Raw genomic sequence first — 26234 nt, 5'->3', positions numbered from 1 at the left:
TTTTACAGAAAGGGCTCTGGTGGAACCCAGACTCAGCAGAGGTGCCAGCACAGCCATGGGCTTTTACCATTCTGCATTTGCACCAACTAGGAATAAAAGAAATCAGTGAGTGGAACACAGAGTTGAGCACATCATATCTTCTGGAAAAATCTTTTTGCCAGGATTTCTCTCCTAGGAAACTGAGAAGCCTTAGAGAAAAAAAGAAAAAAATATTTTACCTCATTTGCTTCTCCTGTGTTTTGCTGCTTTGGAATGTGGTTGGAGATTGTTTATCCAACATGTGAATTGTTTTGACTTAATGACCAATCACAGTCAGGCTGTGTTGGGACTCTGGAGAGTCATGAGTTTTTCATCAGTATCTTGTTAAGCCTTCTCTAAGTATCCTTTCTCTATTTTTTAATATAGTTTAGTATGGCATAATACAATATAATAAAATACAACATAATACAACGTAATACAATACAACATAATGTTATACAACATAATACAATACAACATAATACAATACAACATAATATTAGCCTTCTAAGAACATGGAGTCAGATTCATCATTTCCTTCCTGCCGTGGGGAACCCTGACACTACCACACACCATGATGTGTCTGAATGCAACCAAGATCTCTTTTGTGCTGTGTTCTGTTCTCAGAGCCAGAGGTGACCCAGCTGGTGTCAGGGAACACGGTGGAGTTCGACCTGCAGGGGCTGCAGCCCGCCACCGAGTACAGGCTGAGCGTCCATGCACAGAAGGACACGCAGAGGAGCGAGAGCCTCTCCACACACTTCACCACAGGTGCCACCCCACCCACAGCCAGCCCTTCCAGTCCCATCTGCTCTGTGTTCCTCTGGTGATTTTTCACTGGAAACCTGAATTTTGTCAGTGTTTGCATCACCTTTCTCCACTGGGGCTGACCAAAGGTGGTTTTCTGTCAGTGATGCCTCAGGTTTCAGCTCTTCTATTTTTCACATTCTGTGATGCTTTAGTGTGTGGGTCTGGGCTTCACATCAGGGGATGGTGAGCTCTGTGCACAGAGCAGGGAGACAAAACAATTCCTGCTCCAGCTGGGCACCAAGGACAAATGACCCAAATCTCAGCCCAGGAGCACAAACCCCGTGGGCTGGAGAGAGAAAAACAAGCAGGGTGGGACTGCAGGGGCTAAAGCTGGAATGGGACAATGAACTGCAAGATGCAAATGGAGCAGAACTGATCCAAGGGAGAGACCCCGTGCCCGGCCGTGCATTTTGGGACCATTTTGGTTCATCTTGGGTGCAGCCCTGGCTGGGCTCTTGTGCTGCTCAGGGTGGATATTCTCAGTTCAGCTGAAGAAAGAACAGAGATAATTTCTCGCAGGCTGAGCCTGAGAATCTTAGAGGAAAGAATTAAAGCAATTATTATCTCTCCTTCTATAGCCGTTGTTTATAAATATAGCTCTCCAGAGTGTGCTGATTCATAGTTCACCAATAGCCTGAGATGTTTCTACTTTGAAACCAATCAAGTCTCTCCTTAGCAAGTCACATTATAAAAAGATCCACTACTTTTATTAAACACTTTTGCCTTCTGATCCACCAAAAGACTGAAGGCTTTCTTCTTGTCCCTGACTCAACAGTGTCAGGGACCAAGAACAAATGATCCAAATCTCAGGCCCAAGAGCACAAACAATGGTGGAATGAAGAGAGAAAAACAAGAAGGATGGGACTGCATGCACTAAAGCTGTAATTGGTCAATTAACTCCAATATGCAAATGAACCAAAACTTACAAAAATATGAGATCATCAGTTCTGCAGAGTCTCAGAGCAGGAGCTCATTTTTTGGCTACTGAAGGCGTCCAGCTGGTTTCACACTCGTGGCTTTCCATGAGCTTCAGTGGGATCAGGGATGGTTTTCATTTTCCTACCTTGGCTTGTCCCAAGGTATTAATTAGGGAGCCACACCAATCCAGTCCTGTAACTACAGAGGGAAAGGGAAGCTGGAGATTGGAGCCAGAACAAGCAGGAAAAGTTTTCCTATTCTATAAAAGTTTCCTATTCTATAAAGTTTTCCGATTCTAAAAAAAGCATAATTGGAACCAGAGTTTTATTTCCTGGGAATATGTAAATACCAATCTGTCTTCATGTGAGAAATAATGAGATGCATAATTTTCTCTCAAAAGACATTTCAGTGCAACTGTTCATAAAATAAGGTGCCTGGAACAAGCCAATATTTTAACTTCGGTAAAGTTAACACCTTTATTTTTAACTACCAATGGGAAAATTAATTCTTAACCACAAAAGTTAAGGTTGAAGTGTTTTTTCACACCCAAGTTTTCCTGGCTTGTTTTAATACATGGCCCACAAGATAACCTGTGGAATTGACTTTGTATGGAAGTGATTGTAATTGCTGTGGTGTCTCCTGCAGGGCTGGATGCTCCAAGGGATTTGAGTGCCACTGAGGTGCAGTCAGAAGCAGCTGTGATGAGCTGGAGGCCTCCCCGTGCTCCAGTCACTGGGTATCTCCTGATCTATGAAGCCATCGATGGCACAGTCAAGGTAAATAAACCTCAGGGGCTGTGCCTCAAATCTGGGCACTGGAGATGCTCTGAAGAGTCCAGCAATGCCACATAATCATGTGTCTTAATTTAAACACTACATTTAAAAATATTCGCTGCCTCTTTCAGTGATAGGCTGAACACAAGTGCATTTAAAACCTGCTAAAGGACTTTTTTACATTATACTCTGAAACAGAAGCTCCATTGCAGCCTGAATTTTGCCTTTCACTCCCTCCACAATACAGATAAAAGCACAAACATTTTCCTTCGTTCCAAACAAATATCATGGAGTAAACTCAAACCCCTAAAGGATGTGATTCACTTTTCTAAACTCGGGGAATCCTGTGCAAAGAGGTGTCTAAGGAAGGATGAACTTGCCTCTTATTCTCTTATAATTTTATTTTGTTCCTACATAATTAGATTACACAAAATATTTCAATATTAATCAGGTGAATCCCAGAAAAAATAAAATTTTGGATGCCCAGCCTGGATCATTGGACAGGATTCTAATTATCAGGAAGGCAAATTCCCCAAGCACACTGAAAATCAGTCTTTTAATGTCACACTAAAACAGCCTTTCAAAGCCTGGAGTGCATTTCCTTGTCCTAAAGGACGAGTTTCCCAATTTTTTATGAATTTCACAATCTGTACATTCAGGACATGTCAACAGTTATGCTGCCTTGCTTTCAAACCTCCCAGCTTGTACATTATAATGGCAAACACTCATTTCCAGGCAGGCTTTATTGAACTTTTAAAGATTAGCTTGGTAAAAATCTTAGAGGAGTAGCTTTATACTAATTAATCTAGATGGTTAAAGATACCATCAATAATTATGACAAAAACCAATGCGACAGACTAAAATACGTAACCATTCTGGTCATTATGATTTATTTCTCTGAGATTTCCCTGTATTATTTCTTTTCTCCATAGGAAGTCATCCTAAACCCTGAGACAACTTCCTACAGCCTGACAGAGCTGAGCCCCTCCACGCAGTACACGGTGAAACTGCAGGCCCTGAGCGGGGCCCTGAGGAGCAAAACCATCCAGACCATACTCACCACCAGTAAGGACATTAGAATAATCTGAATCATCTAAAATAATACTGAATACTGATCTAAAATAATCTAAATACTGCTGAGCTCTGCTGTGAGGACACACAGACCCCACACAAGATTTTAATCCATTTGCAGGGTTGGTGCAAAGTCTCTGTTCTCCCAGACCTGTTTTCCCTTGGCAGGGTGAAATTCCAATATCCATCCACATCACCCACTGTGAGGGCGATGTGGATGGATATTGGAATTTCATCCTGGTCTGGTGAAACATCCTGCCTTGCCCATGTGAAGTATCAGCAGGAATTCTTTAAAATCCAGCTGACACTTTGATTTCTCCCTGTATCGATCCCAGTGAGCGGGGGAAACAAAATCAGAGTTTGGAGCTGAAATAAAGCAAACCACAAAGGCACACCCACAGATCAGAGCTGGGGGCTGAGCAGATGGATTTCTGGGCAGGTTTTTCTCCTCTCTCTGAGATGGGCTGTCTCAAAGCCCCTCTGCATATCAGCTCCAGCCCAACAGGACAGCTCTGCAAGGATAAATTGGCTTCTCTGAAGGTCACCTCACAGCTGACATTAAAAAACAGGAGTTGTTCTGTATTAGCTGTGACACTTTGCCTGTCATTTGTCTCACTTTTCCCAGTTTTCAGCCTTTCAGGCCCAGCAGGACCTTCAGTCATCCCCATTCCCTGTCCTGCTGCTAGCACCAACTCCAGCCCAAGGACTGCCAGAAGTCACCCAGCCCCGAGTCTGCCCTGCCACTGCTTGTGCAGAGCAGGATGAACTCACCAACACATCCAGAAACAGGAGAGGAATTAAATCTGGGTGTGTTTGGGTGATGTTTGGCAAATTGACCATGACCACACCTGACCAGGTGCCTTCAGCCATGTGAACAGTGTCAGACTCATTCAGGCAGAGGCTTAAGCTTGGGCTTAACCTAAAAATACATTTGTGTCTATTTATTGACAGGGACTATTTAGGGACTGAAGAAGCCCCCTGTAAGGGCCACTTTTCTCCAAATCTGATGGAAACTTGCATGGCCTTAAGTCACACCAGGGAAGGTTTACATTCAATATCAGGAAAAATTTCTCCATTGAAAAAGTTGTAAAGAATTGCAATAAGCAGTGTTAGAGTCCCCATCCCTGGAAGTATTCAAAATACCTGTGGAGGTGGCACTTGGGAAGATGGTAGTGAGCATGATGGTGGGACTGTGTTAATGGTTGGACTTGATCTTAAAGGTCTTTTCCAACCTTAACAATGCCATGATTCTGTGAAATTCTCTGGAGCTGAAGCACAGGCAGGGATGTAACACTGGCAAGGACCAGCAGCCACTCTCTGAGAAGCTGCAAGTAAAAACTCTCCTTTGGATACACCTAGAACACTTAATTGGCTGAAAAAGTGAACGACCTGAGTGAATAAAACAAAAAAAAAAAAAAAGAAAAGGTTTTCTAGAGGGGTTAGAAATTGTTCTGACTGCAATGATTTTATTGCCTTGTTGTCAGAAAGAAAAGCTTAACAACATTTTCCTGTAGTTTCAACTGTTGCTGTTTGCTTTGTTTTTTAGGAGTGTAGTTTTGTAACACATTGTCCTTGCTAGGAAAACACTCACAATTAATTTATTTTTGATTGAAGTCCTGATTGCATCCCCCTTCCATCTTCTGTCACATGAGCAGAGATTGGTAGATTTGTTTTCCCCAAAAATTGCTGTAACACAAGCTCCTGAATTTCAGCCTTTAGCTGGAGGGTGCACTCCCATCCTGGCAGGGAGTAGTTATCTCCCATTCCCAGCACTTCCAGAAGTGTAGACAGATGTGAAAAACCACATTCATAAGAAGAATTCACCTCACCAGCTGTATCCTGTGGATGTTCTGTATGCAGGATGCAATTACAAACCTGTTCCTGGGATCTGCAGCTGTCCCACAAGGGATTTTCCTGAGCCATCTGCATTGGGCACATTCCTTGTAACTGCTGATTTCTTAAGGAATGCTTTCTCTTCCCTGTGTGTGCAGCTGGGCTCCTCTATCCCTACCCCAAGGACTGCTCCCAAGCCCTGCTGAATGGTGAAGCCACCTCTGGGCTCTACACAATTTACCTGAATGGGGACAAGGCTCAGCCTCTGCAAGTGTTCTGTGACATGGGCGAGGACGGCGGCGGCTGGATCGTGAGTATGGGGCAAGGGCAGCACATCCCCTCCTGCTCATCCCAGGCACCCTCACAGTGCTATTATCACACTAGGGCTGCCCTGTCTATAAATTTGGGGAGTTTTATCCTAGGTAGGTGTAGAGCTTTTGGCTCACTAATTTGAGATTTCATCAATTTTGAGGTTTCCCAGCCAATGCACCAATGAGTGTGGCAGGTTCTTACCACAGTAGGATAATTGTGTTATTACTAAAGTAGGGCTGTCCTGTCTATAAATTTGGTAGTTTTATCCTGGGTAAGTGTAGGGGTTTTGGTTTGCCAATTTTTCACCAGTTTTGAGGTTTCCCAGCCTACACACCAATGAGTGTGGCGGGTTATTTTCACAGTAGGATAACAGTGTTATTATCGCACTAGGGCTGTCCTCTCTATAAATTTGGAAGTTTTATCCTATGTAGGTGCAGTGGTTTTGGCTCACCAATTTGAGATTTCACCAATTTTGAGGTTTCATGGCCAACACAACAATTAGTGTGGCGGGTTATTATCACAGCAGGATAATAGTGTTAGGATAACAGTATCACACTAGGGCTGTCCTGTCTATAAATTTGGGGAGGTTTATCCTAGGTAGGTGTAGTGGTTTTGGTTTGCCAATTTTTCACCAATTTTGAGGCTTCCCAGCCAACACACCAATGAGTGTGGAGGGTTCAGTGCTGGCCAATGCACTCACTTCCTGCTGTGAGATAGGAATAGGAGAAAGGCAAGGCAGGCTCAAAACCTTAAAAGGGTATCAAGAAAATTTTATTAACAGTTGCTAAAAGAAAAAAAAAAGTAAGAATAAAAACAAACCCTTCAGAACACTTCTCCTCCCCCCACAACCTTTCCTTTTCCACTGACAATGTAAAGAAATAAAATTTAAAATTTCCAGTTAGTTTACCACCTCTAAAATAGTCTTTTTTCAGTTCACTTAGGGAGAGAAGTCCCTCTTTTAAAACTCTGACAGCAGGACACTGCAGTGCCCAGAACAGGGTTGCCAGCTCTTTCTGTAGCTGGAGGAAAAAGAGGTGCCTCTAAAGGATGGATCACAGCCCTGGTTTCAGCCCTGATCCCTCTCCACTGATGGAAGGGCTGCTGAAATACCATATTGGATAACACATCTACTAAATATATAAATTAAATTAAAATTAAAAATAAAAATAAAAAAAAAATAAACAAATAATAAATTAAATATATAAATTAAATAAATAATAAATTAATAAATAATCACCAGGGAGAGGGGAGGGTGAACTGACTCAGAATGAGAGAGGGACTGGGGGAGGTTAAAGCATGGCCCAGGGGAAGCATTTGTTCAGCAGCCACAGGGTGCAGCGGCTTCCAAAGGCACTGTGCAAGGGACACATCCCACCCAGGCAATGGCAGTGAATGCCACCTCTCCACACTGACATCCCCAAATCTGAACTTGCCAAAGGGACCCAGGGCACAGAAAGGCAGGAGGAGCTGGAGGAATGCTTGGCTGGGAGATGAGGGGTGGAAAAACCCTTGGCTGAGAAACCCAGAGCTGCAGGATGGGTTTAAAAGAGCAGAGAGCAGGACTGAGAGGCCATGTCATGCAGAGGAGCCTGGGAACCAAACAGAGAAATTGGAGACTTAGAAAATACATGGAGCATCCAAAAACCTGTGTGCAACTCAGTCCTTGCAGTGAGGCTCTGCTGGGAGGGGTAAAGGCAGGGCAGGAGCAATGCTGGGCTTTGATTGTAAAAAAGTTTGAGAGTTTGTAAAAGCTCTTCCCCTCTGGCCAGAGCAGTCTGTCCATAACATTTCCTGCTTTTAGGTGTTCCTGAGGCGTCAGAATGGAAAGCAAGATTTCTACAAGAACTGGAATTCTTATGTGGCAGGGTTTGGAGATCCTAAGGATGAATTCTGGATAGGTAAGCGCTAAAAATTTGTATTTTTGGAAAAAAAATAAGAGCAGAAACACAGCCCAAAAGTCCAGGAGCTACATTTGGGTGGCAGGAGAATTTGTAAAGGAGAACAGGAGAAAAGGAGCCAGGGACAGCCGATGTGAGGGAGACTGAAAGGGCCAGGCTCAGCCTGCAGTTCAAGGGTGCCATGCTGGGGTCACCAAAAGAAGCCATCCAATGCTCACTGGGGCTCTGGGAGCAGTCAGATCCTGCAGGTTCTGCTTCCTGTCGTCCTGGAACACTCCCAGCAGCAAAGGCCAATGATCCAGAGAGGAAAAGCAGGGCAAAAGGAAGTCATAAACTCACATTTTGGTTAAACAGAAGAAAATCCTCCACATTTTCAAAGGCTGTGCTGCATTTTTCTGGCTGTAAATTAAAGATGATGATGATGATGATGATGATGATCACACAGCACAGCTTTGGTTGTTTTGCCCAACCTGTTTCTATTATTTGAAGGGAAGATGTCTCCCAGTCAACCTGCGACTATTTATTTGGTTTTGTGCTGACATTACCCTAGAGCTGATCCAGCTCAGTGTCCTCACCAGTGCTGGTGTCCTGCTCTGCTTGTACAGTCCAGTATGGCCCCATTTAGGGAATAATGACATGGCAAATGTCCTGGGTTTGCATGGGAGGGAGAGCTTTGGCCACTTCTCTCTTTCAGCAATGTTCAGGGCCAGTTGAATGGCTTTGGGTTCAGTGACCAGCACTGAACCCACAACAAATAAAAAAACATGGAGAGACTGATGCCTTAAGGAACCTGGGAATCAAACAACATGCTTTTGAGATAACATTAGTATAGGAGTAATGTAAAGGTTGATCTTTATTGGAGGCCTCTAGAGGTAAATATGGAAAATGTCCACAAAAGCCAATCCCCCATGAGGTGAACACAGTTTTTGTAAATTTAGCCAATTAGCATAATTGACAAAATCACCAATTAGGAGCAAAAGTGGTGATGCAATCTCCCCCCTGTTCAAGCCCCTTCTAAATCCAGCCCCTCAGATGGAACTGAATTTTATAGATGAAAATGGGTCTCAAAGAGCTTTTTTTTTTTTGTCCTTGGTTCCCAGGGAGAGCCAAGATGGGATAGGGGCTTTGGAATGTGTTTTGTCCTTCTGCCTATCAGGGCAGGGAAAAGCACTGGGAAAATCAAGTAGGAATGCAGCCACAGGCTACAGAGCTCCAAATATGTGTGTAAAGGGTACAGAGAATACAGAAGAGAAAAAAAGGCAAAAAAACCATTCCGTATCAAGACAAACATTCCTTCCTGCCCACAGGTCTGGAGAACCTGCACAAAATCACTTCTCAGGGCCAGTACGAGCTGCGGGTGGACCTGAGGGACAAGGGGGACACAGCCTACGCCGTGTACGAGCGCTTCAGCGTGGGCGACGCCAAGAGCCGCTACCGCCTGCGCGTGGACGGCTACAGCGGCACCGCAGGTGAGAGCAAAACTGACTGTCCCTCCTCCCAGGGACCCACTGCCTGCCAGGGAAACCCTGTGAGTATTGCAGATCAGCAGGTGCCTCTCCTGTGGGAGTGTCTTGCTTTGAAAAGCCAGGTGTGTGCTAGGGAAGGCAGGAGCCACCCCTGAAATGGAAAAGGTAAACCCCCTCTCCATGAATGATGATGATCTCTATGTTGATGATGATGATCACACTCTCTCTGAATTATTATAATTTTATTAATTATTATAATTTTGAAATTAAGGGGCTCTCAGGCAAAGATATGGGAGCAGGAATAACAGTTCTCTACTAGGAAAATTAAAAATACAAATGTAATAGTACAAAAAAACCCCAGCATTCCCTGTCCCCTGTGTGTCAGGGGGTGGCACAGCCCCATCCCATGGGGGCTCAGCCCTCCTGCAGTGCCAGCTGTGGTTCTGCTGGAGCAGGGATCCTGCACAAGGGGGGAGTTTTCCTCTGCAGCTCCAGGGCTGCTGGAGATGGGCCTGGGCTCCCTCTGGCCATGCAGGGCAGCAGAAGCTGCTCCTCTGGCAATGCACTGGGCAAAGGCTGCTGTGCTGTGCCAGGCTCACATTGGATCCAGGTAGGAATGCTTGGCTCCTGCCCTGGGCGCAGCATCTCCCCATGGGATGCTGGAATTGGATCAGCCCTGCAGGGACACTCAGTGGCCATGGACAGCAGAGATCTCCTGCAGGGAGGATTGGCTGGGGGAGAGATCAAGAAAAAACTGCCCATGGACAGCAGAGAACTGCCCCAGCTCTGACAGATGGGAAATACACCCTCACAAACCATATCTTACAAGCCAGGACAGTGAGGTGTTCAAAAATCAAACATATCAATATATTTATGTTTCTGTTTTATATCCTCCAGGCATTTGGGTGCCATATTTTATGGCCTGATTATGGCAGCATTGAAACAAGTGCATTAAACCACAATATATCTCATTTGGCCAATGTTGGCTGTCATTTATATAGCCAATAATAGCCTGCCACAGCTTCTTCTCTTGTCAGTAGAATTTGTAGCAAAGCCCTGCTGTAATGTGATTTATGATTTTGCTGAACAAATCATCTGCCTTTTGTAATCACACTGGGGCAAACCCTGCAGCTCTTGGTGAATCTTTTCAGGGCTTCACAGGATTAAGAGATAAACCCAGTTTAACAATATGTCTTAAAAGGGGATAATTTCACACTGCTGGGTGCATAAACCAGAGCAGAGGTGTGGGTGTGGGCTCTGCCCTGTGACCAGCACAGGAGCTTTTACCCAGACTACAGAGATACAAAGGAAATGCAGCCGCAGAATTAATGTCTATTTAATTTAGATGGGATATTGGGAATAAATCCTTCCCTGGCAGGGTGGGCAGGCCCTGGCACAGGGTGCCCAGAGCAGCTGGGGCTGCCCCTGGATCCCTGGCAGTGCCCAAGGCCAGGCTGGACAGGGCTGGGAGCACCTGGGACAGTGGGAGGTGTCCCTGCCATGGCAGGGGTGGGATGGGATGAGTTTTAAGGTCCCTTCCAGCCCAAACCATTCCATGAGTCTGTGATTTAAAGCAAATTGTCTAGTGCAGAGTAGTAGTAACTGCTACCACGAGTAGGATTCAGTCAGTGTGGAGACTCCTTTGGTCTTGGTTCCTTCCTTGTGAACACCTCTTTGATCTTGGCTTGTCCACACTGTAAAATCCAGCTTTTAGCAAGAAATTCAGAAATTTACCTGCATGGAAAAAAACCACTTCATATACTGGGGATTAGAGACCACCTGAAGAAATATTTTGACCTGCCTGCAAAACCAAAAATTGTGCATTTCTTTCTGTATTAAAAAAAAAGTCAATTTTAAAAAATTTAGATGCAGACAGGACATGGCACAGTCCAAATATTTTCATGAAATCTAAACCAGGCAACCCACTGACCTTGCTCTTTCTTTTGTCCCCCCATGCAGGTGACTCCATGACCTACCACAATGGAAGGTCCTTCTCCACCTTTGACAAGGACCACGACTCTGCCATCACCAACTGTGCTCTGTCATACAAAGGAGCTTTCTGGTACAAGAACTGCCACCGAGTCAACCTGATGGGCAGATATGGTGACAACAGCCACAGTCAGGTGAGTTTGGCCCTGAAGGCTTCTCTAATGCATGAGAGAAAGGGGAATTGTAATTATGGGTTTTTCTGATTGTTCAAAAATCACAGCATTCCCTCCTCCCACTCTCCAGGAAGACAGGGAAATGTCTGGGCTCACAAAACAAGAATTTAACATCAGCTGGGGAAGTCTTGTTGGCTTTGTCGGATTTTCCAAGGGAATTTCCCAAGTGTGCAGGGAATAATTGTCATTTTCAATGTGTGAAACAAAAATATTTTTCCTGCCATGAAAGCCAGGCAAGGAGGGACAGCTCTGAGGGACAGAGGTTTAACAAGACCAAGCTCAAGATGCTGCACCTGGGTTGGGACAACCCCTGGGACCAATCCAGGCTGGGATGAGCAGCTGGAGCAGCCCTGAGAGGGAGCTGGGGGTGCTGGGGGTGAGAGCTGGAGCTGCCCCAGCCCTGAGCCCCTGCCCTGGGCTGAGCCCAGCGTGGGCAGCAGGGCAGGGGGGATTGTGCCCTGTGCCCTGTGCTCAGGTGAGACCCCACCTGCAGAGCTGCCCCAGCCCTGGCCCAGCACAGGCAGGAGCTGGAGCTGCTGCAGAGATCCAGAGGAGGCACCAGGGGGATCAGAGGATGGAGCAGCTCTGCTGGGAGCAGAGGCTGGGACAGCTGGGATTGTTCACCTGCACAGGAGAAGCTTTGGGGGGACCTCAGTGTGGCCTTGCAGGGCCTGAAGGGGCTGACAGGAAAGATGGAGAAAGACAGGCCAAGGGTCTGGAGCGCCAGGACAAGGGGGAATGGTTTCACACTGACAGAGAATAGGTTTAGATGAGATACTGGGAGGAAATTCTTCCCTGGGAGCCTGGGCAGGCCCTGGCACAGGGTGCCCACAGCAGCTGTGGCTGCCCCTGGATCCTTGGAAGAGTCCAAGACCAGGCTGGAGCAAACTGGGACAGTGGGAGGTGTTTTTTCCCTCAGCAGGGGTGGAACAAGATGATCTTTAAGGTCCCCTCAGCCCATCCAGTGTGTGTTTCCATGATTCTGTGACCTCATGTGGGTGGGTTTGTACAGGTTGGACATCCCACAGCCCCTGTGCTTCCCAAAGCTCCTCCACTTTGTGGTGCTTCTGTGCCCAAACCAGAAACACCCCCATGTGGTGCTGTTTGCAGGGGTCCCAGGATGAGGGAAGAGACGAGAATCTTGACTCCATGTTTCAGAAGGCTGATTTATTATTTTATGAGATATATTATATTTTAAAAAATATATATTAAAACTATACTACAAGAAAAGAAGAAAGGATTTCATCAGAAGGCTAGTAAGGAATAGAAAGGAATGAATAACAAAAGCTCGTGTCTCTCAGAGAGTCTGAGCCAGCTGACTGTGATTGGCCATTAATTAGAAACAACCACATGAGACCAATCCCAGATGCACCTGTTGCATTCCACAGCAGCAGATAATCATTGTTTTTCTTTTCCTCTGAGGTTTCTCAGCTTCTCAGGAGAAAAATCCTGGCAAAGGGATTTTTCAGAAAATATCACGGCGACACCCCTGGTCTGAACCAGGGGCAGCAAATGCAAGTGTGACCCCCAACCTCTCCCCTTTGCCTTCACAGGGCGTCAACTGGTTCCACTGGAAGGGCCACGAGTATTCCATCCAGTTTGCAGAGATGAAGCTGAGACCCTCCAGCTTCCGGAACCTGGAGGGGCGGCGGAAGCGAGCGTAGGGCCCGGGGGGCTGCGGGCAGGGGTGGGGAGGGGATGGAGAGGGGGTGTGGGGAGACCCTCTGGCATTGCTGGCCTGGGGGTGCGAGGAGCTGGGAGCGGCACCAAAGCATCGGTGAGCCCCGGCAGAGGCTTTGCAGCATTCCAAACACACAAAAAAAGCCTTAAAGTATCCCAGATTTTCCAGCAGAGCAGCTCCAGCTGCCCACCAGGAACGTCCTCCACACCAAAGACAACGATCTCAAGGGTTCTGTGTTGTTTTATTAATTTTTTTTTAATTTTAATTTTTTTTTTTGCCAGAAAGCATCTGGGATAAAGTTCTTCTGACATCTGACGATCTCTTGGGTGGCCCAGGGGAGGGGAGGGAGAACAGCTTTGTACATTGGTAGTTTGTTTTAGAACCAGCCATATTTTACAGACAGAAATGTGTAAGATTAATTATCATTATTATTATTATTATTAGTTATAAGTGAAAAGAATTGGTGGTTTGAATGCCTTTTTATATATATATATCAAGTACCACAGAGAAGGAGGGAACGGGAAGGGAAAGCAGTATGTTTTTAAACTTAAGCATAAGATTAATATTATTAATATAAAGACAAAGTAATAATAATAATAATAATGATGATAATAATAATAAGCTACATTTTGTCATTTTTAAGAGAACCATGCTTTTGGAAACACAGCAGGACAGTGTCTGATTGTAAATTTTTTTTTTATAAATAAAAGCACAATTACTTTTAAATAAATTTCTACCTTTTTTTTAATCTATGTGGAGTTTGTGCATGTCCAGGATATATTAACTTAGATGGGGAGATAAAGACAGACTGAGATTAATTAGGCTGCTGAACCCCTACTGAAAACTGTTCCTTTTGTCAGTGACTGGTTGTAATTATTCTGGTGGGCCTGTTACAGTGAAATGCCCGTGAGGATTTGGGTTCTTTCAGAACAGAATTATTTTTTTTTCTGCCCAAAATCTTCTTCCATGTTTTTCTAAGTGCTACTGACCAATGCTTGCTCCATCTAGGTGGGAATAACTAACAAAGCAAAACAAAGAGAACCCAGAGTTGTTGTTAGGCACCATGGGCAGTTTGAACACTTGTGTAAATAAAGGGCTCTCGCTCTTTTTTTTTTTAATATGAATGAAATTCCATGTAGTTCCTCTGTATCACACCCTGCAGTTCAAGACAATAAAAGATCTCTTGTTTTAATCCAGTCTCTCTGCCCTACTTCAAGGTTGCATTTTGCAAAAGTTTTGCAGACATTTTGTAAATGTTTCTTGCCTCCCTCCTGACTGAAGTTACACTCCTGAGCATTGTTTGTGTTGCACGGGGAACAGAAATCTCCTTTGACCCTCCAGAGCACTGGCAGCACTATATTAAATTAATTCTCTGTAATTGATCTCCCTTCCTAGGTGGTTATCACAGTAAATGATAGGCAGCATAAAGGAGAACAAATCCAGTAATGAAGAAATACGCTCTGCTCTCCAGATGCTTTCCAGCTATGAGGAAATGGCACTGGATCCGTGTTTCTGGGTGCTGGAAAGCTCTGGCAGTCTGTTTGCAGACAGTCGGGGGAAGAAGTGACATTTATGGAATGAGTTCCTCATTTCTGGTAACATCCCAGAGCTGCCTGGCTCTGCCTCTGGTGTCATTTACCTTGGCAGCTCCAAGGAGCTCCTGGAGACAGGCTCAGCTTTGTGCCTCACCCCAGACAAGACTCAAACACGCTGCACAAAAGGAAGCTGATATTTCCTGTAATTACTCACTGACAGATGCCCTGCTTGGTATTCTCTGTGATCTCCACTGAGAGAGGGAAGCTGGCAAATCCTTGGAGTCAGAGCTGCCAAAACACCCTTCAGAGCTGACATAAGCTTGATTTGGGACCAGCAGCTCCACCACGGGCTCCTGGAAGGGAAATTCACTGGCTTTTCCTCCTTTCCTGTTTGTAACTCGTGAGAAGAGTTTAAAAACACGCTCAGATTTTAAATCTGTTCATGAACCTGCCAAGCCTCTCTGCTGGGGTTCATCCTTAACGTGATGAAGCAGTTTGGGAGCCTCAAGGGGGCAGGAGAGGAAGGGCTTCAAAATTATTTCCTCAGTCAGATTTAAGGTCCTAAAGGCACTGATGGGGATATCTGGGGGCATGAGAGGGGTTTATGGGGTTAGGACTGTATCTATGAGGTATTTTTGAGACAAGTGGATGGAAAACTCCTTTTCCAGGGTCAGTGTCCTAACCTTAACCACAGTCTGAGCAAGATTTCAAGCTTGGGTTTCTTACTTGAGGTTTGAGCTTCAAGCCAGGTGGGCAGAAGTCAGCTGGATGCATAATTTGAGGGAGTGAGGCTGATGGCAGCTTTCAAGTTATTCAATCCCCTGAGACTTGGACTGCTAAGTGATGTGGTTGTTTCTGACTCCAGGCATGAGTGTGCAGTGATTAGAGCACTCCAGGGTGATGTGGGAGATGACAAATACCTTAAATTCTTCCCTCTGCCACTTGATGTCAGCTGAGCTGGAGCACCCACACGTGCTGCATCACCTCTGGGTGCAGCTCCCTCACCTCCTGTCCTGATGCAATTCCAGCCAAGGGAACTGATCTCACCCATTCTGGGCTGAATGTCAGCAGAAAGCCAGGGAATCTCACCTGAGCCTGCAGCAGTGAATAAATAGCCCAGTGATTTGTGACAGAAAACACAAATTTTCCATCTTTCCTGCCCAAGGATGTCCCTTCAATCAAATGACAAGTTTGGCTTGGTTTGATTTAAAAGCGGTTGAGCGTAACTGAGGGTCAGAGAGCATGAAAAACAAGAAATTGAGTACACACTGATCCAGTGGCTGCCCCTGCTACTCATTTGGTCTCAGGCTTCACTATCTGAATCCAAAACTGCAGCCTTGAAAAACTTTCTTGCAGCTGCCATGTTAATCCTGGGGGCTGGTAAAGGGGCAGTACTGTTTTTTCCTTTATTTTTTTTCTCTCTCTCCTTCTCCTTCTCCTTTTATCTCCTTCTCCCTCTCCTTCTCCTTCTTCTCAGCACCCTTTGTGCTTGAGCCACTGAACATTTTCTAGAACTTGATTAGAAAGGAAAGCAGAATAGAAATGTTCAGATGTCATCAACAAGCAGCAGCTTGATCCCAGAAAATGGCAAGGAGGTGGCATCAGCCTCGCAGGTACCTTGCCACTTTTTATTTCTGACTTCCAGGGATGAGGACAAGATGAGCCAGGAATAGAGCTGGGATTGCTGAGGTGGTGTTTGGCTGGTTGCTGTTGGTTCTCTGCACTCCATCAGGAGCTCTAGGCAGAGTGGAATTCTTCACAGAATGTTACAAACACAGGGGATTGATAAAATGATACCATTTATTTAATGGGATGTGGGAAAAAAATAATGTAAAATGAAAATACAGAAGTAGACATGAAACCCCCCCAGCAGCTTTGGAGCCCCTGTTCAGCACAGCCTTCACATTTTCACATTTTCTTTGAAAAAAGTCTGCTCCAGCCTTTGTTCCTCCACCTTTCCCCCGGTGATTTCCCCAGCAGGTACAGAAATCTCAGCCCTCAGAGCTCCAGCAGCTCTGTGTGTGTTCAACAAATGTTAGTCCTGATAAACAAGGTGTGGTTTGTCAGCAGGAGAGTGCAAGCAAAGCTCAGCCAGAACTGCACGGATGATCTTTATTCTTGGAGGGCCCTGAAAAAAACACACACCTTAATCAGGCCTTCAATCTAAAGATGAAGGAGTTGGTGTAGGTGAGAGGGAAAGACGATTCTCAGCAAAAAAAAATCAAAAAAAAGCAAAAAAAAAAAAGGCAAAAAACCAAAAGACAAAACCAGAACAGAATACAAGATGATGTAAGAGCCGCTCTGGCTTTCTGGGTCACCCTCGCCTGCTCACAAGCTGTTCCTGGCTCCATCCCAAAAGGTTTAGGAGTAGAAACACAACCTGATGATTCTACAGTGAGGTTTTCACTTGACTTGCAGCCTTGCTGAGGAATTTCCAGAGGGCTGAGAATGAGTCTCCATCCGGGCTTGCATCAATCATGTTCCTGCTGCAAAATGAATCAGGCCTGTTGCACTTTGCAGTGGCAATGAGATCCTGAGTGGAGGCCATAGAAGGAAAATTTTACCCCACACATGCATTTCAACAGCTCTGTAAGCTAAAGGAAAGTTTCCTGGAGGGGGCAGGAGTTCTTGGACAGGAGAAGTTATTGCAAAATAAAGAGGCTGGTGCTGTACCCATCTCTGTATCCCTTCCACTCCTACATTTAGGCCCACTCAGCTGAAAAATGCACTTCAGCTTTAGTCACTTGTGAAGTGTGGGGAGCTCATGGTCTCTCTGAGATGCTATCTGCAGGGTTACTCACTTGTGCCCTTTCAGATGACACTGAGGAGAAGGTTTTGGGTATTTTTAGGGCAAAAGTCCCCTTTCCAGACCTCTGAAATTTCAGAAGTCTAGGCTGAGCTTTTCCAAGGGGTCCTGCAATGGAAGGGGGCCCAGGTCTCCTTTCTTAGTGGCTGCTGTTTGGCTTTCCCAGCTCAGCTCCTTGGGGAGGGACAGTTTGGGAATGGCAGCTAAAAATGTGTCTGTCCCTCCCTAGCTGTGTTCTTTGTCCCTCCCCAGGGCCATCTCACGTTCTCTGGAGGCACAGAGGGGCCTCCACACCACTGTGGGCAGAGTAACTGTGGTTAAGTGGTTTTTTGGTGCACAACGTGCAGCATGACTAATAAATAAATAAACAAATATCTGCTGTTATTCACGAGTCACCAACCGCTACTCACAAATTCAGGACTCCCTTTTTTGGGATTGCCACAGGAAAAAAAAAAAAAACAATTTTCCTGTGCCAGCCTGCAAAAACCACCTGCAAGGTGTCTCGTTCCAAGGCAGCAGCTCCTGAAAGCATCAGTGGCTGCATGGGCAGGGATGGATCAAAGGGTCTGCTGATGACTCTGCTCCTTCACCTCTCCGTCAGGTACTTTCCTCAGAGGAAATCATTCAGCTTCCTGTGTTTTTACTGTAAATTCGGTGCTGCAAAGAGGAAAGAGAGAAAGAGACCAACACAGATAGAGAGACTGGGGTGGGGGGAAAACCAACACACGGTGGTTTCGGTGCAGATAATCCCTTTCACTCCCACTTTTGAGGCATCCCCCTGGTTTAGAGCAGCAGAGAGGGTCAAAAGCAACATCTAACCTTGAGAACTGGTCCCCTGCTTAAACTGAAACTACTTTCAGGACTCAAAGTGCTCATTTCCTCCCCGCCCTTCCTCTGCCTCTTTACTTTTACTTTACTTCGTGCCTTGTCCTTCTAGTTCTGTGATTCTGTGAAAGTGAGAGGAGAAATAATGTGAAAAAGGCTGGGTTTTGTCCAAGTGAAAGAAAAAATGCCTGGCTGTGTCACTAGAGAGCACAAGCATTCAGATTTAGTCTGAGAGATAATTTCCACTTTGTCATCACACCGATTGCAAAAGTCACAGCTTCAGGAAGAGCTGGGACTTTTTTATTAACGAGATACTCTAGGCTTTCATGCAAATAGAATGCTGCTTGCAAAGAAGGTACTCAGCAAAAATAAACCCACCAGGTCTTCCCTAGAAAAAGGTTTTAAAAGATAATTTTGAATTTCTCAACTCCATTATGACCAACCAAAGTTTAAATGGCTGAGAGAAATTGGAACAAAAGTAAAAAAATTCATATTCTGAGTTGCCTTATATGAACTATTTGACTTTTCCCAAGGAAATAAATAGTAAAAATTAGATTGGACCCCTGAGATTATAATTTATTTGTTTTCAGTGTAATCTATGTGTATCCTCTGCTTTTTGGTAACCAGACTACCTGGAAATTACCCCCACACACAGTGCAGCACTGGCTCAGCAGTCAAATTAATTGCAATTTTTTCATGATAAAAAGTACATACAGGTGGCAGCTCTGTGTTTTGGCAGTCTCCCATCAGCCCTGAGGAGTCTCCTCTGAAGCCCTTTGTGTAAAGATATCCCAACTGTGGAAACCCCCAGGGGAGCACTGACTTTGACCCTCATTCATGGGGAAAGTTTCCCAGACTTCAAGATAGGCTAGAATCCACAAAAGTGTGAAATTTGTTATAGAGAGTAGTGTAGGTGTGTCACTTGGTGAGAAATTTAGGGTTTGGGAGTTCTGGATGGAAGCAAGATGGAGGGCACAGGGTGTTGTCCTGGGTTTCTTCTTCATGCTTCTTCTTCCTTCTTCTCCATGGGTTTGGGTGGCATTTTGTAATTGGGCAGGAAAGTCCCCATTGCAGCTCTTTGGGATCAGTTATGGGGTTAAAAGGGAAATAATTCAGGTGTCAGTTCTTAATTGGATGGTTCAGTCTTAAAAGCCCTTGTACCAAGAGATTGTTGGCCATTTTGTGCCTTCTAATGAAAAGCTGCTGAACTCACAGTAGTGAGACTGTTTTACTGATGAGAATAATAAACACCTGAGTCTGAACATGAACTACCTCAAGTGTCTTCAGTCCAGACCCAGAGAAACCAACAACTGGAACCACCACACCCAAGCCTGGCTATGCCTGGGTTCGTGGGTTCTGCTCTTGCCTTTCCACGAGGCTTTCCAAGCACTCACAGCTCCAGCCACTGCTCTAACTCTTCTCACTGAAATGGGGAAAAGCCTCTCAACCACCCAAATTTCAGTGTCCCTGAGCAATTCTGAGCCCAAACCATTTCCCCCATGCCAAACCCTTCTCATCTCACTTGGCCTTGAAGGGAAAAGCAGCTCCTGGATGTGATGATGCCTTTGTGGGGCTACCTAAAAATAAAGGCCAGACAAAATGAAGGGACTAAAAAGCAGTTCTGTTTATTGAAGGACCTGTAACCCTGCAGTTCTTTAGTGTGTAACTCCAAACTCCACACACAGTGGGAGCTGCTGCTGCTTTCCCATTTGGGGCAGACACAACAATTCCTCTCCAGGCCTGGCAATCAAGGACACCTCACTGCCTCAGGGCCCAGATATGGAAACAAAAGGGAGTTTTGGGGGGAGCAAACCTGGGATAAATGACTTCATTAGCTGAAGCTGTAATTGGAAGATGAACCCCCAATATGCAAATGGCCCAAACTTCTAAAAGTGTGAAACCTGTGACCCCTCATCCATTTTGGGTGTAGGCCCCGGGGGCTTTGTCTGCCTGAAATGGGACCTAAAGGACCTTCAATAAATAGAACTGATTTTTATTGCCTTCATTGTCTCTGGCCTCTGTTTTTAGGTAGCCCCCAAAAGGCATCACTGGGGCTGTACCAGGGCAAATGCATCTCCTGGGGCTGGGTTCCACCTGCTCCCTGCCAGCCTTTGCCTCCTGGGGTTTCAGTGATGCCCCAGGAGCAGGGTTCTGGTGGTGTTGGCAGGGGTCCCAGGATGAGGGAAGAGATGAAAATCTTAACTCCATGTTCCAGAAAACTAATTTATTATTTTATTATTTTATTATTTTATGATATATATTATATTTTAAAAATAATATATTAAAACTATACTATAAAATAGAAGAAAAGACATCAAAAAGAGATTAAAAAGAAAATAATAAAAGAATAATAAAATCTTTTGAGTGACTAAAAGTCTAAGACAGCTAAACTGTGATCAGCCATTAATTAAAAACAACCACATGAGACTAATCAAAGATGCACTTGTTGCATTCTACAGCAGCAGATAATTATTGTTTTCCTTTTTCTCTGAAGCTTCTAGGTTCTCAAGAGAAAAAAATCTTGTCAAAAAGATTTTTCATAAAATAGGTCTGTGACAGAGGGGGGCACTGATGTGATCTGCCAAACAGGTTCAGCCTCCAGAGGGATGTGAACAATGCCTTAGGGTTTTAGGTTTTATATTTTTGATGCAATTGTAATCCAGCAAGTATTTAGTGCATAACTCTAAAGGATTTATGTGTGTAAAGGTGTGTACATACATGTAAAAACCATCCATGTCTGTGTTTGCCCACAAACACCCAGACAGAACTATAAAACTAAATATGAGTATATACAAGAACTATAAAAACACAATGATTTCCAGGCTGGGAGCATCACTGGGACTCAGACCCCTGGGTGCTGCCAGCTCAGCAGAAATGTCAGCTTAGAAAGCAAGAGGAAACCACGGAGGTTTCAGGTGGCAGCAGGTGCTGATCTCAGAGCTGACAGCACTGCCTGGGGCTGCTGTGGCCTCAGCCCCACACTGAGGCACTCAGGGACCACCAGCACTCCCAAATATTCTGATGGATTCCCCCTCTTCCACCCCATCCTAGTGAGTGAATAATGTTCTTTCTTGTTAAGGTGTGATTATGAGTAGGAGTTCTGTGATTCCTGTAAAACCACTGATGTCTGGGCTTCAAAGGACATGAGAGGAAAAGGAAGGGAGGGCCAAAGGGTGTCTGTGTCCTGGGAGGGATTCAGCCCAGACAGGAGCTTGTGTGCTGTGCCTCAGGTTCAAGCAGGTGGTGAACAAAATTAAAGTAAAGGCACAGCAATGGTCTACTCCCAGCTTTAGTGCTCCTATCTGGAAAGTTCTGCATCTCCCACAGAAAAATTTCATCAATCTGTGCCCTCAGAGCTTCTTTCCTTGCTACAGCTTGGCACTTCTCAACAGATTTCCCACCTCAACAGAGCATTGGTTTTGGAGGCTTTGTGACACCCAGGCTGCTGGAAGAAAATCTGTTTTCTTTCTCTGAAATAATCACCACCTGATCAGGGTGCCTCTGTGGGTACCCAGGTCTTGTGAGCTTAGTTGTTAATTGCTGCCCTGAGATGTGCAGGATGTCTCTGCTTCAGCCCACACGTCCGAAGAACGAGTCAGAGCTCTTCAGTTTTCCGTCTTGAAGTTGTTTATTAATTCTTATCTATAAAATTTTCTTCCTGCCCAGCCGAGATCTGCTCAGCAGGGCAGCCACAGGCACTGTGACCGCCCCCAAGGAGGTGTTGTCCTTTTATACTACAAACTACATAGAACATATTGACACTGAATTCCAATACCTATCACCTATGTTAGACAGTGCACTTCTATTCTAAATATAACATATTTACACTTAATTCCAATACCTATCACCTATGTTAGACAGTGCACTTCTATTCTAAATATAACATATTTACATTTGATTCCCAATACCTATCACCTATGTTAGACAGTGCACTTCTATTCTAAATATAACATATTGACACTTAATTCCAATATCTATCACCCATGTTAGACAGTGCACTTCTATTCTAAATATAACATATTTACACTTAATTCCCAATACCTATCACCTATGTTAGACAGTGCACTTCTATTCTAAATATAACATATTGACACTTAATTCCCAATACCCATCACCTGTGTTAGACAGTGAACTTCTATTCTAAATATAACATATTTACACTTAATTCCCAATACCCATCAACTATGGTAGACAGTGCACTTTTTCTCTAAACCAATCCCAAAGTGCCAGCATCACTGCAGAAGATGGAGGTAGAGAAGAAGAAGGACTGGACACACCCAAGTTCCTCCATCTTGTCCCCAAAACCCCCATACCAAAAATCCTAAAATCTACCTTTTCACCCAATGATAATTTTATTATTACACTATTTAAACTTCTGTGACTTTCAGGTCCTCATACAAAGCTGGCAGCTTGCTCCAGGGGTCACAATCCAATCCCCAGGTGCTCTGGGCTGTGTGCCAGGGTCTCTGAGCTCCCCAGCAGGGTCCTCAGCAACTCTGGACACCCAGAGGGATGCACTGAGTTCTGACACCCAGAGGGATGCACTGAGCTCTGACACCCAAAGGGATGCACTGAGTTCTGACACCCAGGGAATGCTGCAGTGCAGCAAAACTGGGGGCACACAGCACCTCTGGGACAGGAAAAGAGACATTTTCATCTGCAGTAAAAATGAGGATTTTGCCTCAGCTCCCTCCCAAAGGCACCACAAGCAGAGGCAGCTGCCAGGCCTGGGCTGTGCGGAGCTGGAGCAGAGCAGGACAGCAAATGATGAGCACAGCCAGCTCTGTGAGCAAAAGGGGCTCATATGGGAGGGGGTAACTCTGTGCACACCTTGCTAGGCCATGATCTGGAGAAGAAACAGCAGCAGTGCCTGGCAAGGGGCTTTTATTCAACTGCAAAGTGACAATGCATGGAGAGACTTCAGTGTTTTTGCAGCAGAAAAGCTCTGAGATTTGCATCTGTCCTTGGCCAAAGAAACTCCAGCTGCTTTGTTTTCCATGTCAAGGCTGCATGACCAGCTCCAAACCAGGGCCTTTGCCAGGGCTTTGCTCCCTGCCAGGGGGTCCCACTGGTACAGCTGATTTTTGGGGGCTGCTCTGCACGTGGCATTTCTGCACAAAAGTCACCCTGTTACGTGGCCATAAGGAGATTTGAAAACCCTCACTGAGAGTCTTGCTTTGTGTTAGCTCACAGAAACCCAGAACCACAGATCCCAGCGTGGGTCAGGCTGGAGGGGACCACAGTGGGGTCATGGTGCCACCCCACGGCACAGGGCTGATGGTTCTGGAATGTTCCTGGTCAGGGAGCCCCCAGAGCCTCCCTGGGCTCTGCTCAGGGCTGGGCACTGCCCAGGGCAGCAGTTCTGCCTCCTGGGCAGGGGAATTGCTGAGCTCAGGCCCTGCCCGTGGCTCTGGGGCCATGGCTGGGCCTGGAGCAGAGCCTGGGCCTGCTCTGACCTCTGCACACAGGGACAGACAGGGGGACACAGGGACAGACAGGGACACCCAGGGATGAACAGGACAGACAGGGATGGACGGGGACACCCAGGAACACACAGAGACACACAGGGATGGACAGGGATGGACAGGGACAGATAGGGAAACACAAGAACAGACAGACATATCCAGGGACAGCCAGGGACAGCCAGGGACACAGAGGGACACCCAGGAACACTCAGGGACCCCCAGGGACACTCAGGAACACTTAGGGATCCCCAGGGACAGAGAGGGACACAGAGGGACACCCAGGGCTGAGGGCCCCCCAGACATCTCCCGAGATAGGTGTAGATGTGCACACAGACACAGACTCAGGTTAAGAGTGTCTATGAAGTGAATATATCATAATAGTGTTTTGCTTGGTCTCATAAATAATTTCTGTTTCAAACAAGTGAGTTTCTAAGGATGGGGTTTAGATCTTTTATTGTGACATGACTACGTGGGTATGTGTGAGTATACAATTTTGTGTGTGTATATATATATACATATATATATATATATGAGAGACTACAAAAGCAAGTAGTGACAGGACAAAGGGGAATGGTTTTACACTGGCAGAAGGGAAATTTAAGTCGAATATTAGGAAGAAATTCTTCCCTGTGAGGGTGGGCAGGCCCTGGCACAGGGTGCCCAGAGCAGCTGTGGCTGTACCTGGATCCCTGGCAGTGCCCAAGGCCAGGCTGGAGCAGCCTGGGGCAGTGGGAGGTGTCCCTGCTCGTGGCAGGGGTGGGATGGGATGATCCTTACTGTCCCTGCTCCCCCAGGCCATTGTGGGACTGTAAGGATGTCACAGAGAGCTGTTCTGTATCTCCTGTGAGCAGCCCAAGAAATGCCCCATCAGCACAAACACGAGCAGCACCAGCAGCAGCCAGGAACCGAGGACATGGCGTGGAGAGCAAACATTTCACAGAAGGCTTTGCTGGTGATTGTTGCTATTTGCCCTGCAGAGCTTCCTAGAAGCACTTGCCATCAAGAAGATGAAGCTGCTTGCAGGGCTGCTGTGGAGCTCCTCACACCCCACCTGGCACTGGGCCCGGCTGCTCTTTTCTCAGAACAACAACTCCCAAAAAGGATCTGAGAGCTCCATCCTTCAGTGGCCAAGGCCATCTGTGCCCAGGTGTTTTTCCACTGACAAACCACCCCAATGTCAGGGCTGGTGTGGTACTGCCACGTTTCTTTGGAAAACAACCTCTCCTCCTTCAAAGCTCAGCGATGTTAGGGGTCAAACACGCCAGAAAACCCAATGCGCCAAGGTTGTTTGTGGGATCCGAGTGGAGAAACCTTTTGTGGTCATCCCCGCTGACCCCAGGAGGAAACAGCAGAGGAGCTGGCAGGTGTTGGCATCTGCAGTGGGCAGAGTGAGAAAATAATAAAGGAAGGCAGGCTGTCAAAGAGGATTTTTAGCACCCAGCACTCACGTTAATCCCCTGACCTACTTTCTGAAAGACCTATATAAGGAAAAATATTCTCCACTGAGCAAGCAGCTAATAAGCAGTGCCAGCGTCAAAGAGTTGGGAGTGCATCAGTTCTGAGATTCAGTTATCTCTTCCTGGAAAAAATTAAAGCACAGAAAACAAACACTCTTCAAGTAGAAAAAAAATTCACTGGCCCATTTATTTCTAACGAAAACTTTGCACCTCCTCTGGGGAGTGATGGGCCTTTCCAGAAGGCTCCAACAACTGTGGACTCTAAATTCTGAGCTTTTCTCTCAAACCCCCAAAACAAATAACTGACACTCATTTATTAGACCTCCACCACAGAGATAAGGCATTCTGGTTCCCTAGGGGAAATCAGGCATTTTTGGACCACCAACCCTTCCAGCAGAGGAGTTTTACTGGACCATCCCCAGCAGCAGCTCCCAGATTCAGTTTCCAGCACTGAGGTCCTTCCTTAGCATTTTTGGGACTTTTAAAAATCTGTTATTAGCAAGGAAGCACCAACACTGCAGTCAAGGAGAGGAACACCCCAGCAGGATGTTCTTAAGCACAGTCACATCCCTGTGTTGGTTATCAGGAATTTGAGCAGGGCTGGGCCTGGTGTAAAGCTCTCAGCCCCTCCTGGCTCTGGGAAGAACCAGATCCCTTGGATATTTTATGTTAATGCCTTGGTCTTTCTGTGGTTTTGATCAGGAATCCCAGTGATCCAGAGCTGTGAGTTGGCACCATGGTCCCAAGGGCTGTGTTTGAGGGTGAGCTGCCCAATGGGCCTCACCAGAAAGAAAAATCCCTGCCCTCAAATTGCCCCAGCTTGTTTTACTGGAGGTGCTGCAAACATCCTTGAGGCACAGGCAGCCATGGTGCAGTCTTGGCACCAAAATCTTCAAATTCCCTCATGGGCATGGAGCAGGTGCAGAGGAGGGTGTGACATTGGTGAGGGGACTGGAGCACCTCCCCAGTGGGGACAGGCTGGGAGTGCTGGGAATGTCCATCCTGGAGAAGAGAAGGTTGTGTGGGCACCTCACAGCAGCTGGAAACCAGAGAGAGACCCTTCATGAGGACCTGCAGAGATGGGACAAGGGAGAATGGGCTCAAACTGAAAAAGGAGAAATTTAAGTTAGATGTTTGGGAGGAAGTTCCTCACTGTGAGGGTGGGCAGGCCCTGGCACAGGGTGCCCAGAGCAGCTGGGGCTGC

The 26234-nt window shown here is 46.0% G+C and overlaps 1 protein-coding gene across 4 annotated transcripts in view; it reads left to right on the top strand.

Annotated features, from left to right (window-relative positions):
* Positions 1-14134, top strand: part of TNC (tenascin C) — a 51930-nt gene extending 37796 nt beyond the window's left edge. For all 4 annotated transcript variants that reach the window (XM_054516978.1, XM_036394154.2, XM_036394153.2 and 1 more), the window contains 8 exons: positions 646-789; positions 2392-2522; positions 3452-3584; positions 5582-5733; positions 7537-7633; positions 8941-9102; positions 11059-11222; positions 12815-14134. In XM_054516978.1, the coding sequence (XP_054372953.1) occupies positions 646-789; positions 2392-2522; positions 3452-3584; positions 5582-5733; positions 7537-7633; positions 8941-9102; positions 11059-11222; positions 12815-12925 (1094 nt within the window). In that variant the 3' untranslated portion in view covers positions 12926-14134. The remainder of the gene's footprint in view (positions 1-645; positions 790-2391; positions 2523-3451; positions 3585-5581; positions 5734-7536; positions 7634-8940; positions 9103-11058; positions 11223-12814) is intronic.
* Positions 14135-26234: the final 12100 nt, after the last annotated feature.

Source organism: Molothrus ater, chromosome 20, assembly GCF_012460135.2.
Source record: "Molothrus ater isolate BHLD 08-10-18 breed brown headed cowbird chromosome 20, BPBGC_Mater_1.1, whole genome shotgun sequence".
NCBI classification, from domain to species: Eukaryota; Metazoa; Chordata; class Aves; order Passeriformes; family Icteridae; genus Molothrus; species Molothrus ater.
Note: the sequence above shows the minus strand (reverse complement) of the source record. Positions and strands in the feature narration are given on the sequence as shown.